The 17,860-nt window shown below is 42.1% G+C and overlaps 1 protein-coding gene across 3 annotated transcripts in view; it reads right to left on the reverse strand.

Moving 5' to 3' along the window:
- MAD1L1 (mitotic arrest deficient 1 like 1) overlaps positions 1-17,860 on the reverse strand; it is a 655,729-nt gene that overhangs the window by 198,211 nt on the left and 439,658 nt on the right. For all 3 annotated transcript variants that reach the window (XM_075010828.1, XM_075010829.1, XM_075010830.1), the window contains exon 16: positions 1,798-2,005. In XM_075010828.1, the coding sequence (XP_074866929.1) occupies positions 1,798-2,005 (208 nt within the window). The remainder of the gene's footprint in view (positions 1-1,797; positions 2,006-17,860) is intronic.

Genomic DNA, 17,860 nt, shown 5'->3' on the forward strand with positions numbered 1-17,860 from the left:
GCCCTTCCTTCCGTTGTGTAGATTGGTTTACTTTTCTCTTCAGAAAATTTTAGAGCAGATATACGTGGGTCTGAGCTTCAATAGTTACATCTCTTGGGTTCTGCAGCATGAATAAACTGCCTGGTCACTTCTCAGTGTTTCAGGTGATAAGTTATGATTTTTAAAAATATTGTTACTTTGATTTACAAAGAGAGAGAACTGAACTTTACAGTAACTGTACTATAAGGTCTCTGTCCCATATCTAAATGAAAGAATGACTGTACAGTAACTTCTTGGTTAACATGGTAGTTATGTTTCTGAAAAATGCTACTTCAACAATGTTAAGTGAATGCAATTTCCCCCTAAGAATTCTGGGGGCAGGGAGGGTTAGGTGCCAGGGAAATTTTTTTCAGCAGAGAAAAGGCAGTATATGCATAGGCAGTATAAGTTTTAAACAATTTAATACCGTACACAGCAATGATGATTGTAAAGGTGGACGAGTGAGAGGGTGGAATATTTCCCAGGGAATGGCTTGCTACTACATGGTGAACTAGCACTCGGCTGACCCTGCAAGGGTGAATACATTTTTGTTAAAGTCGACACACCCACTACAAGGCAGCATGGACTGAGGCAGGAGGGAGGCTGCAGATGCTACCCTGCGGAAACTGAATGTGATGATGACCACACACTATCCTGCTGGAGTGCATCATTGTCTCCTCCAGATGGTGCATCCATGGCTGCACATTGCCAAGGGGTGGGGGTGTGTGTGAGAGAGAGAGACAGCAAGACACATACACTGTGTGTATGAGACAGTGATGCACAGAAAGAGTGTTTGAGAGGTGGAGAGGGAGACAGAGGTGCACGGTGCTCCTTTAAGAACACTGACCTTGCCTGAAGTACACTGCCCTTTTAGGTACAGTACTAAAGATGAGAAAGTTCAGATTCAAGAATCTGTAGCTGTTATCAGCCTGCTTTGTGGAGATGGGGTACAGAGTAGGGGCCTTGACTGGGGAGAGAGAGGAGGGCTTGACAGGAGAGGCAGCTGAACTACAGCATCCCTTGCAGGGAACTTAGGGGAGCTGATGAGGGACTGTTAGCCTGCCTTGGATCCAAAGGTACAAAGCCCCAACGAACAGGCTGCTTTTCTAAAAAATCCTGCAACTAGTGGATAAAGCAGGAGGCCAAATGACATAATAAAGGGCCACTGCATGATTTTAAATAACTGTTCCTATGCTCTAGTAGATGAGCAATATAACAACATTCAATGGGACAACATTAAGTGAGGAGTTACTGTGCCTCAGTAACTCTACTCTATGATTCTACAGAATATTAGATTCTATGAAATGTATTTAGTCCAGGGAAAGACATATTCTGTTTTCATTTGAATTTCAATGTGATGAATGGGGCACATATATACTGATAAACAATATTAGTTTAAAACCAGATCATAAAAGATTTCAGCTGCTTGTTTTCCCACAGCTGAGTTATTTTGTGCTGTCCATGAGACCTCCAGAGCTGAGCTCAGTCCTGAAAGGAAGGAGATATTTCCTTTCTGCATTCTGTCAGTACTGCCCAGCCAAAGACACCCCATTTACTGTACAAAAGAGCTATGTATTTATAATCCCACCAGGCAACCTCCACACCATATTGACAAAGCAACGTTATCACAGGCTCATGGCCTTCCCAATTTCCGTCATACCATCCCACCTGCCACAATGCCTGCAATACCCCTGATCTACTCCTCCAGTCAGTTGCTTGGGCAGTATATTAGTTTGAGAAACACTGGCATAGTCATGAGGCTAAACACCAGCAAAATACCTGCAACTTCTTGGGGCGACTGCAAACTTCCGACCATCTCCAGATTCTCAGGGATGGAGCCTCCTCCTTCCAGGACCCTGACCAGCTCTCTTAGCCTTTCACATTCTTCCTGGAGCTGGTGCTGTTCCTCCTTTCGCTGCTGCTTGGCCAGGCTTGCGGGGTTCATGCTGAAGTGAAGCACTTTGGTTTTACTGCGGTCATAGTCACCCTGCAAAATCCAAACACAATATGCAAACTGTGTAACTGGTCTGAGTCCACACACATTACACATGCAGACAAAACACAGCAGTGACACACCTGGGACACTTACACTTACAGAGCAGTAATGTAATTCCAGCAAGGAAAACCAGCCAAAGAACACCCTGCTTCCCCACCCTTCTAAAAGAACCTTTCCACTAAACAGAATTTGCTCCTGGATGACACCTTCATTGTTAAGTTTACCTCCAGAAATAAAATTTTATGACTGCATTTTAAATCCCAATAGTAAGGTTTTCTAATGTACATGTGAATGAAGACTTAAACTACGGCAGGATGCATAGTGCCTGCCCAATTTATTAGCACAAATCTGTGATGTCTACATGATTCCAGTGCTGCAGTCCTTACTGAGTTGTATCAGTCCCAAGCAAATAGAGACATTTCATTTTACAATCTTCTTGAAGGTGAATTACACCTTAGCCATCTAGTCAAATCCTAAAACAATAGATTAATATCCTTCAAAGTGAGAGGGAGATGCAGACATTACACTTGTGGTTTCAAAGGCAAGATGTCTTCGCCTGGACTGCAGAAAGCTTTATAACCCTAAAACAAGCAAAACCTCTGCTAACTCTGACTCTCATTGCATTCTGCTCAGCTGAAGTCTAAAAATGTGACCTGCATGAAAAGGCAATTAACAGGAGAATGTTTTACATTTCCATTAAACCTGAGTCTCAAAAGTGATTTTACAAACAATAATGAATCTCAGGCCAAGAGTGCAGAAGGCATTAAACTAACTTTATTTTTTTATTTAGCATTAAAAATGTGTTAAATGTTCAAATATTTTACAAATAGGCAAAGAAAGGGGACAGAAAAACTAAAGGACTTGATCATTATCACACAACAGCTCATTGGCTAAACCAGGTACTTATCCACTTCAATAGAAACACCCCCTACAGACACTGCAGTACTTGCTTTAGAGTCTGTTCCATATTTCGATTGACATTGTTGTGATATAGGCTCATCTGCTAAAACAACAGGAATTGAAATAGTTAATGTCTGCATCTCTAAAAAATAAAATCTCTTTTACAGTGTATGGCCCTGTTAACCAAAAAGATCATTCTACCTACTAACCTCACTGACTCTTCACCCTGACAAGATAGCTGAGGGTCTACATTTTTGGGTAAAAGAGTATAGAAGTTATCAAAGCTGTAGCAAACAAATTCATGAACCAAAATATATGTATTAACAATATGCTTGGCTATGCGTTTTAAACTTTACATGTTGAGGGCTTACACTGAGACCTAGTGGAAGTTGGCAGTTTAAGATAGAATGAGTATTATGTGCTTGACTGAAGATTATGGAGTGATATGTGCTTGAAGTAAGGTTAAACAATTTAGCAATACCTCTCTTGTGATAGTATAGTAATGCCTTTGGTGATATATAGGGAAAACACAAAGAGGTAGCATGCTAGGGGCTTTTTGCAGTGAGAGCTAACTGCACAGATGCACCTAAATTATTACAAAAGTGACTGACGCAAATGCTTGGGTTAATTGTCAGAAATGTTTTTATGGACAACCAGAATCCTAAAATTGGCCTGCCAGAATATCAAATATGAATAAGAGCATGAGCCTCAACTTGATTCAATATGCTCCTGACTCCTGAATATCTGTGGGTGGAATAGGGAACAGTGTAGGATAGGTTGTCAAATCCATCCCAAGCTGGAACACAGGGATGATGCCATGGGCCAATCATGTAAGAAAACTGGCCCCACTCCACACCTCCCCTTCTTTGGAGGGTTTTTTTTTTCATTTTTCTTTCTTGTTGTTTGCATAAGGTTGTAAGTATGCCCTGCACAAGACTGTTAGTATGAGCAATGCAAGAGACCACTTTACTGTATTTATTCTTATGCACAATGATTTTTCTACAATTTCAATTACGTGTCTGCATTAACTGAGGATCATAAGGTTCTGTGTGTCACCAATTTCATCTTATTAACTAACTTGAGCTACCCAACTGGACAACCTACCTATCACATGTTCCCTGACTTTTCCTGACCCTCTCACCTATCAGCTAGACTTCACACAACCCAGAACTCAAATTCAGTCAGTAGGGGGAAAAACAAAAAATGAAAGACAAATTCCTCCTGCCCCCCCCCCTTTTTTTTTTATCAGAATGTCAGTGAGGGAAACAGAATCTTAAAGGTTAAATATCATGCAGTTTTTTCAGAGCCCTCTAGTGGCTTTTAGTGCTACTCAGCTTCCCTGCTCCAGCAGTATTTCCATGGGAAACAGGTTGGTGACAGGGACATTGCAGACCAAGTGAAAGGGTATGCTCCCAGTTCGCAACTTCCATCTCAGGCTGGCCTGGTGTCCTGGAGCTCTTAGCAGGTGTGTTCCCTGCTCTCTGAAGCTCCTTCCCCACTGGAAAAAAGGATCAGCAGCTCAAACTGTTCTGTGTCCTGGCTCTTTCTCTCCAGGAATCAGCTGCAACTTCCATATTGAACCTGGCCTGCTAGGTTTTGTTCTGGCGGGGGGCAGGGGGGAGCAGTCTGTAAGAAGGAGGGAGACAGCACAGAGTGTAAGGGAAGACTGAATGCTTGTGATGGGGGCTGAAAGCCATCTGCATGTGTGGGCATACACTGCTGCTGGCAGACAGTTAGCTGCAATGCTGTTGGGCTCTGAAGGCCCTGGAACTCTACAGAAGCCCCGTGCTGGCTGCCTCATGTGAAACTCACATGCCCTCACCTCCCAGCACCACCCCATGCAGCTGCCTCCTAAAGAGGACGAGACACTGCCAGAGCTGAGAGCTGTCTGGGATGCTTGTGATCAAATTGTGGACAAAGAATAAATAACTTTCAGAGCTGAGGGGCAGAATGGAATGAGGAGCAAAAGCTGTCAAATAAATCACATACTGGTAAAGATGAAGCTATTCTGTGCCCTCCTTACAAACTCTACAAAGGGGTCAGGAACCCTTCTGAGACAGAGTGCTGAAATTTGACCTTTTGACCTCTAAGTAAAGTCACTAATAGATATACTTACAACAGCTTCATTAATACATTAAGACACAGAGCTTTACTGTTTAGGTGGTGGTTGGTAGCACTAGCTGGTCTTTTGTTAATCCACAGGCAGCATGGCTTTGAGCAAGCTCCTGGCTGCATGTGGGGAAGAGGGACAGGGCTGAACTCCCACCTTGTGTGCCAATGAAAATCGGCTTGCATGCCATTCTTGGCACCCATGCTGGGGGTTGCTGACCCCTGCTCTACACCATGTGCTCATGAGCTGGAATGCCAGGCCTCCCTCCGCCCCCCACCAGCTTATCAGGCAAGTTGCCCCTGGCAAACATACCACACACCAGCATCTGTGAACGTGGACTGTTCCCTCAGACAATGACCTACCCAGGATCACATGCTATTTGAACACAGGACTTTCCTTCCCCTCCCCTATTACTCAGCCAGACTAACTGGCAAGTCCTGGGTCAGGGAGCTCTCCCCAGTCTTCACCCTCACTTTGCTTTCCAGGGAGGTCAAGAGGTTCAAAATCACAGTTAATGCTACTTTGGTTGCCTAGTGAAAGGACACTCATACCCCCTGGCGTCAGACAAATTCACTCCATGAAAACGTTTACAAGCTCCAAGGCATGGATCAGCTGTCAACTCGGCTTTGATGCTGCATCCACCACTGCAGTATCTGAACACCATGTCCTAGCTCTGCACACATGATGGCCACATGCTAGAAACTGAACTGATTCTGTTCTGAGAAAAATCACACAAAACTGGAGAGTCCTCACACCTTCTCTGTTGAGATCACTTTGACCTGCTGGGTACTAGGTTGTTCTCTCCAATTTCTTTCTGCAATACAGTCCAGACGATCTAAGCCACTGCCACTAATCTACTGTATTATGGCTCTCATCTCTCTACCAGCCCAGTATTTTCCAGACACCTGTCAGGGACAGGTTAATACCTAGTCTCACCACGAGTGTAGGCAACTGGATTAGATGACCTCTTGAGGTCCCTTCCAGTCCTATAATGCCTTCCTTTATAACATACACCCTTGATAGAACATACTCTTAAATCAGCAAGAGAATACAATTTCAGCTTCAGGGGCTCAACAGCTCTCATGAGATTGTTGATGAATTCATTAGTCTGACATTACACTTCATTTACAAGAGGGCATACATTTTAAAAGCCTGTTATGACAAAAGGATGGTATTTTACAGCCATGACAGAATCAATCTCATTTTAAATTTCTGGAAAAGATCACTCCAGGCTCAACGCCTCTCATCCAGCACTCTCTTGTCTGGCAAAATCCATAATCCTGCATGATTTTAGGTAGCTGGACACCTACTTATCATGAGTGTGGCCAAGTGTCCCATGGTCCCATAGAGTTTGTTTACAAACACCAGTCCTGATTCTCAGAGTTCTGTGTTACCATTTAGCTCTAGTTTCCCCCAAATGTCTGCTAAGAGCCCAGTAAGCAGTGAAAGTGACGGTAAGGCTGATGGACAATACTGACCTCCCATGGTCCAGCAAATTCTCTTGTTTGACACTGGTCAAGTCCCAAGAGTGCTAGACTAGAGGGTTTCAACCTGTATCATATTTGCTTTACTCCTTCCAGCATCTGTGGTCTTCAGAGAACTATGAAAAGCTTGTTTAAAGTTCAGACAGCTGGGATTAATGCACACAAGCAACTGGCTCTTCCCAGGCTCAGAACATTTCTTATAGGGACATTTGAGACTTGTTTTGGAGAAAGATCCCACATGAGGCCAGCCGACAATCCTCTCATTGGAAGCACAGAAAAAAACAAAAAAAAAAACAAAAAAAAGATTCCTTGGTCCATTTGGCATTTGTGTAGGTAGCAGATCTGTTCTCAACAACATTTTATTTCGAGACTCACTCAAATCCAGGAAATATACTGCACATTTTGCAAATGAGTTTACAATAAACTTGGTGAAGGGGGCAATACACTTATTGCTAGGATGTCCTGGAGGGCACATGTATTCTACTTTAGTTCTACCCAGTGGCCTTGAAATCTGAGAAGTGGACGGATGAGACAGTAACTTCTAGAATTACACACACTAATGAGCTCCACAGAATCTGCCTCCATGGAATGCTGAACTGGTAATTCAGATTTGACAGAGAAGTACAAAGACTGTCAATATTAGAGTGACATGATAAATGACTTGATTGATTGCCACCAGACATGGCCGACACTTGTGCAGTAAGTGATTATTCATTCTTGAAAAGTAAGAAGCTAACTAGATGATTTGGTGGTTGAGGCAGCAAGACTATACTTGCAAGAAGGGCTTCTATGAATGGCTCAGCTCTAGTAGCCTCAGTAACGCTCAGCAACCCCAGAGAGATGAATCAATGTCTCAAGGTTCACATGTTCCACAATTCATAATACGTTATTTTCATGTGCTGTCTTCACCTTTCCAAAGGGGCCTGCCAGGGAATTTAGCCTAGAACAAGAATGACTCCCAACGAACCAGTGGCAGGTTCTATCTTCTGAAATATCAGTAGGAAACACTGTCACATCATGGGGGAGCTACTCAGTGAGGTTTTGACTTGCAACAATCTTCTTGATAGAAGGATTAGGAGAAACAATAAAATAGAACTTGAAACAGGGTTTGTTTGCAGTCTAAAGCCCAGGTACTGTAAGATAGTCTTAAGAGCATCAAAAACGCTAGTGCACCTTCATCACTTTCTTTCCCCCAAATGAAAACTGGGCCCAGAAAAAACTATTATGCTTACATAATTATGCAATTTTTAAAGCATTAAAATCTTGATACACACCATCTTCTGTATGGGGGTCTGTGGATTAAAATCCCAGAGCCAAGATACATAAGTGCTCAAGCACTTACTGTAATGGAAAAACGTTACCTTTACCAGTCCCTTTGATGAAATAATGGCTAAGGACAAGAATCCTTAATATCTATGAAAAACAGAAACGGCTTCTATGGAAAGAGTGCAGCTGAGAGAGGACTCCCAGTGACATCATTCAGAGTATGTCTGCACCTAAAGACAGTTTGTGCATGTGTGCATGTGTTTGGAAGTTACATATTCACAATTCAGGTAGGCCCCTCTCCTAAAGCCATACAAGTTTTTCTCAAGAAGATATTTACTGACAAATCATTAAGAGGGGAATATGGGTGAGAATGAAGTACTTACAAGAATATGACTCATTCTTATATCATACCTGAATGCCTGCCATGAGCCTATAACTTTACAAGTAAGCTGCTGGACTCAGAGTTGCTGAAAAGAGAGGTCTGTAAACAAAGGAAGCTGTTTCAACCACCGCAAATCAATCTATTTGATATTCATTAATGAAACTAAAATGAAGAAGTTCAGACACTTCAACAAGGCTCTGATTGGCTTGAAGCAACATCGGCAACAGCCATCAAGGACTTTTAACAACTGATTTTACACTGTCATGTACTGTAACTATGTTCCACTGCATTAGAGAGAGAACTGGTCAACACCCACAGACGAGTCTAATATGCACTTACCATGAAGTGGCATAGTGTATTACATATTCCTTTTATATTCATGATTTAAAAAAAAATTAAAAAACCCAGACTTTTCGGGAAGTACAAAACAGATTCTGGTGCAACATACGGAGAGCAGATTTTAATCTTTTCTACTTTCCACTGGAGCATATGGCAGTATTCGCAAATGAAAAGGGGCTTGTGGGAGTAAGCTTTTCAGGAAAGGACTCTTTCATTGTGTGGACAGTTCTTAGCATACTGTGGGTGCTACCAGAATACAAACAACATGTAATTCTTCCTCCCCACTGAAGAACCTGTTCATACACTGCTTTTGTAACAAAGAAACTCATAAAAGCTTATGGAATTAGATGTGTATGCAGTCTATAAACAGTGTCAAAGGAAACTGAGCAGGAATCTAATGTATTAAATTCTAGCAACTTTATAGGAAAGATGATTTAATATTCCCCTTGGCAGAAAATCCTGAAAAACCTCTGCACCCTCTTGAAGCGGGTGGCTGGGAAAACTACCTCTAACTGGAGAGGTAAAAGGCAAGACAGGGCTTGGATGATATTTGAAGAGGGGAGGAGTGAAACAGTTCCTGAACACTCTGGCCTACATATGGTCTTTATTCTTTGTAGCACTTTCATGATTACATTTGGATGTTTCATTTCCGCTGCTATAGATTATCTCACATTTTTGCCTTAAGTCAAGTTGCCTTGGCCTTGTGGGTGAGCAGTTTTGCCTGTAAAAGGCTTTTCTCTAACCACTTTGACAGCATCTGTGTTTAGTTCTCTGCTGTTCACCCGCTTTATACAAGCACAAGGCAGCCACAAAATAGTGTTATCCTACCCCAGAAAACATCATTTCAATGCAATTTATTTGTTTTTATTTCACTGCTCACACTTATAAAAGTGATTAGAGTAAAACCCAAGCTAAACCATATCCAAGAATTCCTTCCAGACCCAATGTTCAAAAGCACAACATGTTGACCAAACCCCAGTTCCCTATGCTGCAGAAGTAACCTCACTAAGGGATCTCTAAAGCTCTCAGAAAGGAAAATGCATTCAGAGATGAATTGCAAAGATGAGACAAAGGAAACTAACCAACAACAAACATGCACCACCAGCTGCCAGCAGCCCTGCCAGACGTGCGCACACACTTGGAATAGAAGAGCACATTCACACCATATTTCATATCTGTTCCTCCCTCTTCTCCAAATTCTATTCCCTATCACCCAAAGATGAACGCCCTCTACAGGAGACTACAACACTGACAGCCGAATCTATGTAGGTCTTTTACTCTTTACTCTCCCCTAGTCCAGGCAGTGTCAAAATCCTGTTGCTTCAATATTGGGATCCAAAGTTTCATTTCTGTCCAGAAAAACTCTTGACCACTATTCCCTCGATCACTACCGTCTCCTCTAACACCCTTGTCATCACCTGCACCCTTAAAACCACAGCTGCTATGATGTTGTATGTAATTTGATCTGGCTTGTCTCTCTCACATCGCCTTCAGGCCCCTCACAGTTCTCTTCTCCAGGCCCTCAGGTTTAAGATTCTTGCTCTGATATTCATAGACCTGTACAGTTCTTCCCTGCTTACTTAGACAATCATGCCTTTCCATCAGCCCTATCAATAATGCTACCCTCAACCATCCAATATTTATCCAGTTCTTCCTCATCCATCACCGTTCCCTACTCCACCTTCCTGAGCTGACCTGTCAGGCCTCCCTACCATCCCCTCCTTAAAATTTTTCCATTGACCCTCTCTTACAACAGTACCCATAACAAAGGCAAAGAGGCAACTGGAGCTTCATATATCACAAACATTCCCTCTTCCCCATCATCCTGTACCCATTATCTCTCTAACCCCAGACTAGACTTTCCTATGTGGATGTAGAAAGTGTAGCACATTTGGAGCATGGCTGTAATGTTCATGATAAATTAAATTTTATCAGAGGTGCTGAAGCCCTTCAGATGCAATTTTCAACACAGGTCTTTCTTTTGCACTCAGCACTAAACTGAATATGCTCCATAGAATGCAACACACTTTGTACAAACCCCACAGATGGAGTCTCAATGTGATATGCAAGTCTAACAATCATATCTTCAAACAAGCATGGAAAGAAGTTTCAGATTAGGGATGGTTGGGTATGCTGCTGGAATAGTTTGAGCATATTCAAATGCCTGATACTCCATCTTGATCATTGCTCGAGTCATCGTTTACAAAAAAAACCAAATAAAGAAAAATCACCTGCTGCTCTAGCACAGCAAGTTGTCATCTAATGCTTGCAAGTCTGGGAGCTCTGAACTGAGGGCTTGTTTACACTTACAGGACTGCAGGGGAAACCCTGAAATGTTTCGGTACCTTTTCATGTTCCTTCATTCCCCTAAGTCATATTTCGATTAGGAAACTGATCCTCTGCTGACAGTGGCTGTCGATGATAGGTTCTCTGAACTAGAGCTGGAAAGGGTTTAACTTCCAGCATTGTTGAAAAGATCAATTTTTTCCCCCAACACCGTTGCAGAAAATGCAACAGAGTGTGAATGGTTTGGAGGACTCATTTCTGACAACCGCTGTCGGCAACGGAACAATTTCCTATTGAGCTTTATAGCAAACATTCATTCCATATAAACAGGTTCCATGGAGCTAATCTCTAATAACAACACTACTATCACCAACCAGACAGGTGCTAAATGATGCACTGCCAGTGATTACTACTTCCCACTCTTCCACTGTTCTGGCTGAGCTAAAGAAGTGGGGAAGAAAAAGAAATTGTCACTTATATGGGGAAGGGAGAGAAAGATGAAGAGGAATCCCTAATTCTTCCTTTTTTTCTTTTTCCCTGCAGCCACTTTCTTGCAATGAGTGAAGTATAAGTAGCCTTGCTACAGATTTCCCATGTGAGAAGATATGATCTTCCACAGCCACCATTCCCCCAATACTCCGACACTCCTAATGAGGAGAGGAAACTCCCTTGTAATGAATTGTTTGTGTGGGAAAGGCATGAGGAGGGGAAAGTGAGGAGGATGGAGCAGCTCCAAACACCATGTTATTACAAGAGTAAGCGCATACAGCACAAAAACAGTGTAACCACTGGTTCTTCGTAATTATATATGTAACTATCTACAACATTTACTAATACTGCTTGCCCGTGTGTCATTTAACAAATGCATTGAAAATACAGATACATTTTTGGTTTGCTCTTTTTCCAGAATGAGGGACCTATGAGTCGCCACTCCAAATACAGAACTGAGTCTTCAGCCAGTTCCACATTCACAAGGAAAATGAATTTTAGAGGGGTGGATGTGTTAGTGTGTATATGCTAAAACAGTGAGGAGTCCTGTGGCACCTTTGAGACCAACAGATTTATCTGGGCTTAAGCTTTCTTGGTCAAAAATCTACTCCTCAGTTTTTCAATGGAAATTGATATGGCTACATTTTCCTGCTCTCACTGAAGAATCTCTGTCCCTTTCCCTATTTGAGTAGGTTATGCCCTTCACGTAAGCACTCATTAAGAGCCCTCAGCTACCTGAACATCTCTCTCAGAAGGAAGGAATCAGGTGCCTTCTGTTCTTCTTTCCCCTAAGACAGAGGTGAATACCCCTTAGTCCCAGGCCTTCATGGTCCAATCTCCTGAGCGTAACAGTCTCTATTCCTTTCTTTCTCACACATAAGGGAGATACTTCACCCTCTTATTCTTTGAACACTAACGTTTCTGAAGATTTTGGATTAACAAACCCTGGAAAGGTCCCAACCAGAGAGAACAGGGCTGTCACACAGCAGTTTGCCATGCATACAAAGAAACCATTGGCTGAAAGAATCAGCAAGGCAAGGAGAATTAAAAAGTACAGTTAAATAACCCCAAATCCTCATGCATATTTATCAACTATGTGGCATCAAAACTAAATCAATACTCCTCCTTACTAGCCAGGTACAGCATGAGAAAGTAAGAGCTGATAACTTACAGTTGCTTTATCTGTCATCTTGATGAGACCCTGGAAAGTCTCAGCACATGAGAAAAATCCTGGTTGGCTATAAAGGGAATTTCATCTGTAATGTACTAAGAAAGAAAAACTGAGGCTGGAAGAGATGGCAAGGAAAAGAGAGAGAAAAGAGGGGATATGTTATGTAGTCAGAGCAGGGATGATGACCTTGTCTCTTGCGCGCACCCCCTTTCTCTGGCTGATATGCCTGTGATCACAATCTTTTGCCGGGGCAGCATCCACCTCTCATGGGTGGCCTCCTTTGGTTGGTTGAGTGTGACCCTCTTTTTGTTTATTTGAACTTATAACAACAGGGTGGCACCTGTCTGTCGTGAGTGCTCCAGGACAATGGTTCTGCTTTTGTAGGTCTTTGGAGCTCATCTCTTTGGCTGAACTGCACACCGTGCCCCTCTTTCCTGGGCATACAGTCTGTGTTCTTCTCAAAGCCCTGATATGGGGCTGTAGCACTATGGCTTCTCCCAGAGGCATTGACTTCTTCAGCCACCCTGCTGTGGCCCATGTTAATATCCACAGCTGACTGTGTTTCAGCAGGCTTCACTGGACTCAGTCTTCAACTAGACCAGCAGGGTCTCTTGGTACTGTCACTTAGCTTCTGACTGTCCATCCTGACCTTCTCCTGGTCCTGCTGTTTTTCCTGCTAGCCAGTCACCTGGCCATCCCTGGGCTTCAGTCCATTTTGTATGAGCTGTCCATGGTACTGCTGCTCTTCCACTCTCCCCATCTTCACTCCTTGAGCTCCACGCAGCAACTTCTCTTGTCTGCTGCTTATCTTATATAGAGCCTTTCTGGTCACAGGCTTGCTGTCCCAGCATCCCTTCTGATTGGTTGTTCCTCTGCAGCCACTCCAGACTGCCTGTTTGACTTCTCCCTGCTCTGTTCAGGGATAGGCTGACACAGGACCACAAGGTGTCCAGTTGGGGACCCTCCAGGGCTACTCCATCCTTACACAAGCCCTTATCTACCTAGCCACCTTTCCAGTGAGGAACTGTACTATATTCACCTGGGCTGACATGACATAGGAAAAAAAAACTTGAGAAGGGAAAAACACATACAAAGGTCTTACAAAAGAAATGAGACAGGTGATCCACAATCTTTCCATACTTATTCTGTGAACATAAGAGGTGCACATATTATCTAAAATGAAAAGTTTAAATAAATCACAAAAATGCAATAATGCAGTCCCCAGTTTACTAGCTAATTAGAGTTACTACGTTTCCAGTACATGTTCTTAAATATCATACATCTTTAAAACAGAGCTCATGGTTCAGCACTTAGCATATTACACACTTCAGACCCATTAAACCTGAATATTCTTACAAACATACACAATAGATGTTATTACCCTTACAACTACATGGAAGACTATAATGGATGAAAACAATCTGCTCATAGAAGAGTGACAATGGTTCCAGCAACAAACACTTCCTATAAAAAAGATCTTCCTGCCCCAAGGAGAAAACATGATCAGCAGTTTCTGCTGACCTCCCTCAATGGACTTCACAATGTCCTTTGGCAACATCCCTTCAAGCACTCATGTCCAGTGCCAATGAAAAAATGGCAGATCAAGGATGACCCCTATCTATGTTCTCACAGAGTGGCCTCTGGGACAAAGAAAGGCCTGCGATGAAATTCCAGATGCTCTAACCTACATCCACCTCTTTGTAATGGGGATGCAAATCCTCGATTAGGCTAAATGTGACACTGACTGGAATAGCAAAAGAACATGCCACTGTGCAGAATCTCCACTGTGTGACTTCAGAGAAGCAATGCAGATGGATCAAATATGGGGTCAAGGCATGAAAAATTGGAAGATTGGAGGGTGGGCTACAACATCTTTCTACATTCAGTGATACAGCAATTAGACAGCCCATTTCAATACCAAATCGTGATGCATATAAGAAAGGGTATTAATTATTCTCTAGCTAACCAAACATGATGGCTTTTGTGCAAAAGTTTCTGAACTTCCACAACATGCTTTTGGACTATGTCAAATATTAATGCTCTCCCCAAAAGATTTAAGTAGCATGCACACATAAATCAGAATCCAGACTGCTGCACTTCAGTTTTCTCGTATTTTCCATTTTATTTCTGTTTTCTGTGAACAGCAGGTCCTCCACATTTTCCTGTGCATTCTTGGAGGGCACAGAAGCACAGAATCATAGAATCATAGGACTGACTTAAGCCTAGTCCCCCACACTCATGACAGGTCCAAGCACCATCTAGGTCATCCCTAACAGGTGTTTGTCTAAACTGCTCTTAAAGAAACTCAGATGATGGAGATTCCTCTACTTCCCTAGGCAATTTATTCCAGTGGTTAACCACACCATGACAGTTAGGAAGCTTTTCCTAGTGTACAACCTAAATATCCATGTGAGGGATTGGAACATAGAGGTCCACTTGAGACTGCCACATAATGGGCTTATCATACCACTGAGCCTGCCTATTTGCCCTTGTGGTCGCCCTACCACCCTGTTCTGCTCGGCCAGAAGATCTGCTATCCCAACTCCAGTAAAAATACATGTTCTCTCTCTGTCAATGAGAGACAAGCACAGTTGTTGCTCCATCTCAAATAAATATTTACACTGGATTTGAAAACAAACAAAAGTGTTTTTATTAAGTCTTAAAAGTAGGATTTAAGTGGTTGCAAATGATGACAGACAGATCAAAGCAAGTTACTAAATTAAAATAAAAAACACCAGCTAAACTAAGAGAAATTGTTACAAAATGTAATTTCTTGACAAAGTCCTTACTGCAGATAAAATTCTTCAAATCAGAGTTGATCTTGTCTCTGACTCATGTCTAACATCATCTCCTCTCATCAGTATTCTTTGCTATCAGGTCTCTTCATGTGTATCCTCTCAGGGTAGGGAGGCAGTTTCAAAAGCCAGCAGAAGACAATCATATTTCACTTCCCATACCTTAAACCAAATTTCCCCATGGTAAGAATCCTTTGTTCCACCTCCTCCCCACACTCCTCCTGAAAAAATACCACAATCAAGATGCATTCCAGCATCAGGTACCATGGTCATGACTTCATAGGACCATCCACAGTCTGGGCTTACAGAAAAAACAAAAACATTTACAGATCATTTCCCTGAGCACCAAGCCATTGGGATCCTTAAGTATTACTAGTGACTTTCGCTAGGAGATCTAGATTAATAAGCAAGTTTAAACTTCATATTTGTAACTTCACATACAAGAAAGATGCACAAATAGAATGTACATATTTAGGAGATCACAAGCTCTTGAATGATGTGTAACTTGCCCTGTTGTGCATAAAGCATATTCAAATTATTCATATTCAAAAACATACTTCCATAAAATATGGGGGTATAGTGTGCTAATCCCTTGTTTCTTGTCCTATAATCAGAAGGTAAGAAGAATAATTTTTCTCCTTTCTCCTTTTAACAACCCATTCGCTACCTGAAAACTTAGGTCTCCTCTCAGTCTTTTCTTTTCTAGACTTAATAAACCCAGTACTTTTGATCTTCTTTCTTAGGTTATGTTTTCTAGACCAGTAATAATTTTTGGTGCTCTTCTTTGGACTTCCGGATTTTCCTGAAATGTGGTGCCCAGAACTGGACACAATACTCCAACTGAGGCCTAAATAACACGGAGTGGAGTGGAAGAATTACTTCTCATTTCTTATAACATTCCTAGTAATATATCCCAGAATGATGCTTGGAGATTTTTTGCAACAGTGTCACCTGTTAACGCATATTTAGTCTGTTGTCCATTATAACCCCCAGATACCCATATATTCAGGTACAGGGACATATGAATCAGCTGCATTATTTTCATTTTTGCTTGTGAAGATTCTTGTAACCATTACACAATTATTCTTCATGTCTGATCAACCGTCTTGTCTCAGTGTCAATGTTAAGTCTTTTAGTAGTTTGTCTTCTACTTCTTCATTTGCAGCATTTGGAAGTGGAACTGAATGTAAATTTTTTTTAAGTATATCCAGTTAAAAGTTCTTCAATCATTTCTTTTATTTGCTAATTCTATGGCAATTGGAAGTTGTGATATTGGCATAAAAGAATGCTGAATCCTTTTATGTTCAGTGCCCTTGTCTTTCAGCTGTTCCCAATGGCATAACAACTACCTGATTTTTGACTGGGAGGTAGGGTGAGGTGTTCGTAACAAATAAAAACAACTCCTGAAAAAAGCTGTTGTTGAATACTTGCTGGACATTCTAGAACAAGGGTAGTCAATAATTTTTGATGGGAGGGCCACTCAAGAATTTGGTAAGTAGTCAAGGGCTGCACTTTTCTATAGAGCAGGTCCAGGATGGAGATTGGATGCAGAAGGGAGGTCATGACAGAAGACTGGGATGCAGGAAACAGTGTGTATGTGTGTGGGGGCAGAGAGAGTCTTAAAGGGAGTTTGTGTGAAGGAGGGGCTTATGACTTGGGACAGGGGCCTGGAGGAAGGGTCTGGGAGGGGGTATGGAAGGAGAGGATTCTGGTCTGGGGGAGGGGTACAGGAAGGGGTGCAAGGTCTGGGAGGGACTTGTGACCTGGGGACAGTGGAGTGCAGAGGCTTTGGGTGGTGACCTGGGCCAGGGACTTGCAGGGAGGGAGTGACTGGTCAAGCCTTCGCCATGTGACTTTCTGCTCCAGATGCCGAGGGGAGGGGAAGGCTTTGCACACTGCTCCTGCCCCCCAGCAAAATCTCTGAATTCCTATTGACCAGAAACTAACTGCTTTAAGCCGCTTCCTGCCGTGTGCCTGAGAGTTCCAGTGTGGCAGTCCACAGGCCATACCTGGCTCACCCTTATCTTAGCCCATAGCAGCTTAAAATCCATACTTGAAATGCAGCTATGATAGTAATTGTGATGCTGGCAGAGCAGCCAGTTCTCTCCTATGCTTTAAGAATCCAACACACACTAACAAATTCATTGCTGGAAATCAGTCTGTTTCATCTGTGTTATTGCGGTTAAGATAAGTATCGAACTTATAACAATGTATTTAGATTTTATGAAATGCTTGTAAATTTCTGCATGCGTTAATCTCATGTATAATATCTCTAGTACATCTTTAGGGAAATACAGTAAACTCTTTCATATCCAGCAGCCCTGGAAATGGGAGGTTGCTGTATATTCAAATAATCTGGATAATAGAGAGCTATACCTAGCAATGCATAAAGAAAAGATTAGACATTAAGAAATAAAAAAAGTATGCACAGTACTTTATTTACCAACAACAGAAGTATTGTACACTGTAAACTTGTACTGTATCTGCTGTATTTATATGTATTTACTTTCACCATACCGTACTTATGGAGAATGTAACTAAAATTTACTTATGGCTAAAATGCCAGTTAATTGAGAGTTCTGGACAATAGAATCTTGGATATGAAAGAGTTTACTGTATGAAAG

The sequence above is a fragment of the Carettochelys insculpta genome, chromosome 16 (assembly GCF_033958435.1).
Source record: "Carettochelys insculpta isolate YL-2023 chromosome 16, ASM3395843v1, whole genome shotgun sequence".
In the NCBI taxonomy this organism is placed as follows: domain Eukaryota; kingdom Metazoa; phylum Chordata; order Testudines; family Carettochelyidae; genus Carettochelys; species Carettochelys insculpta.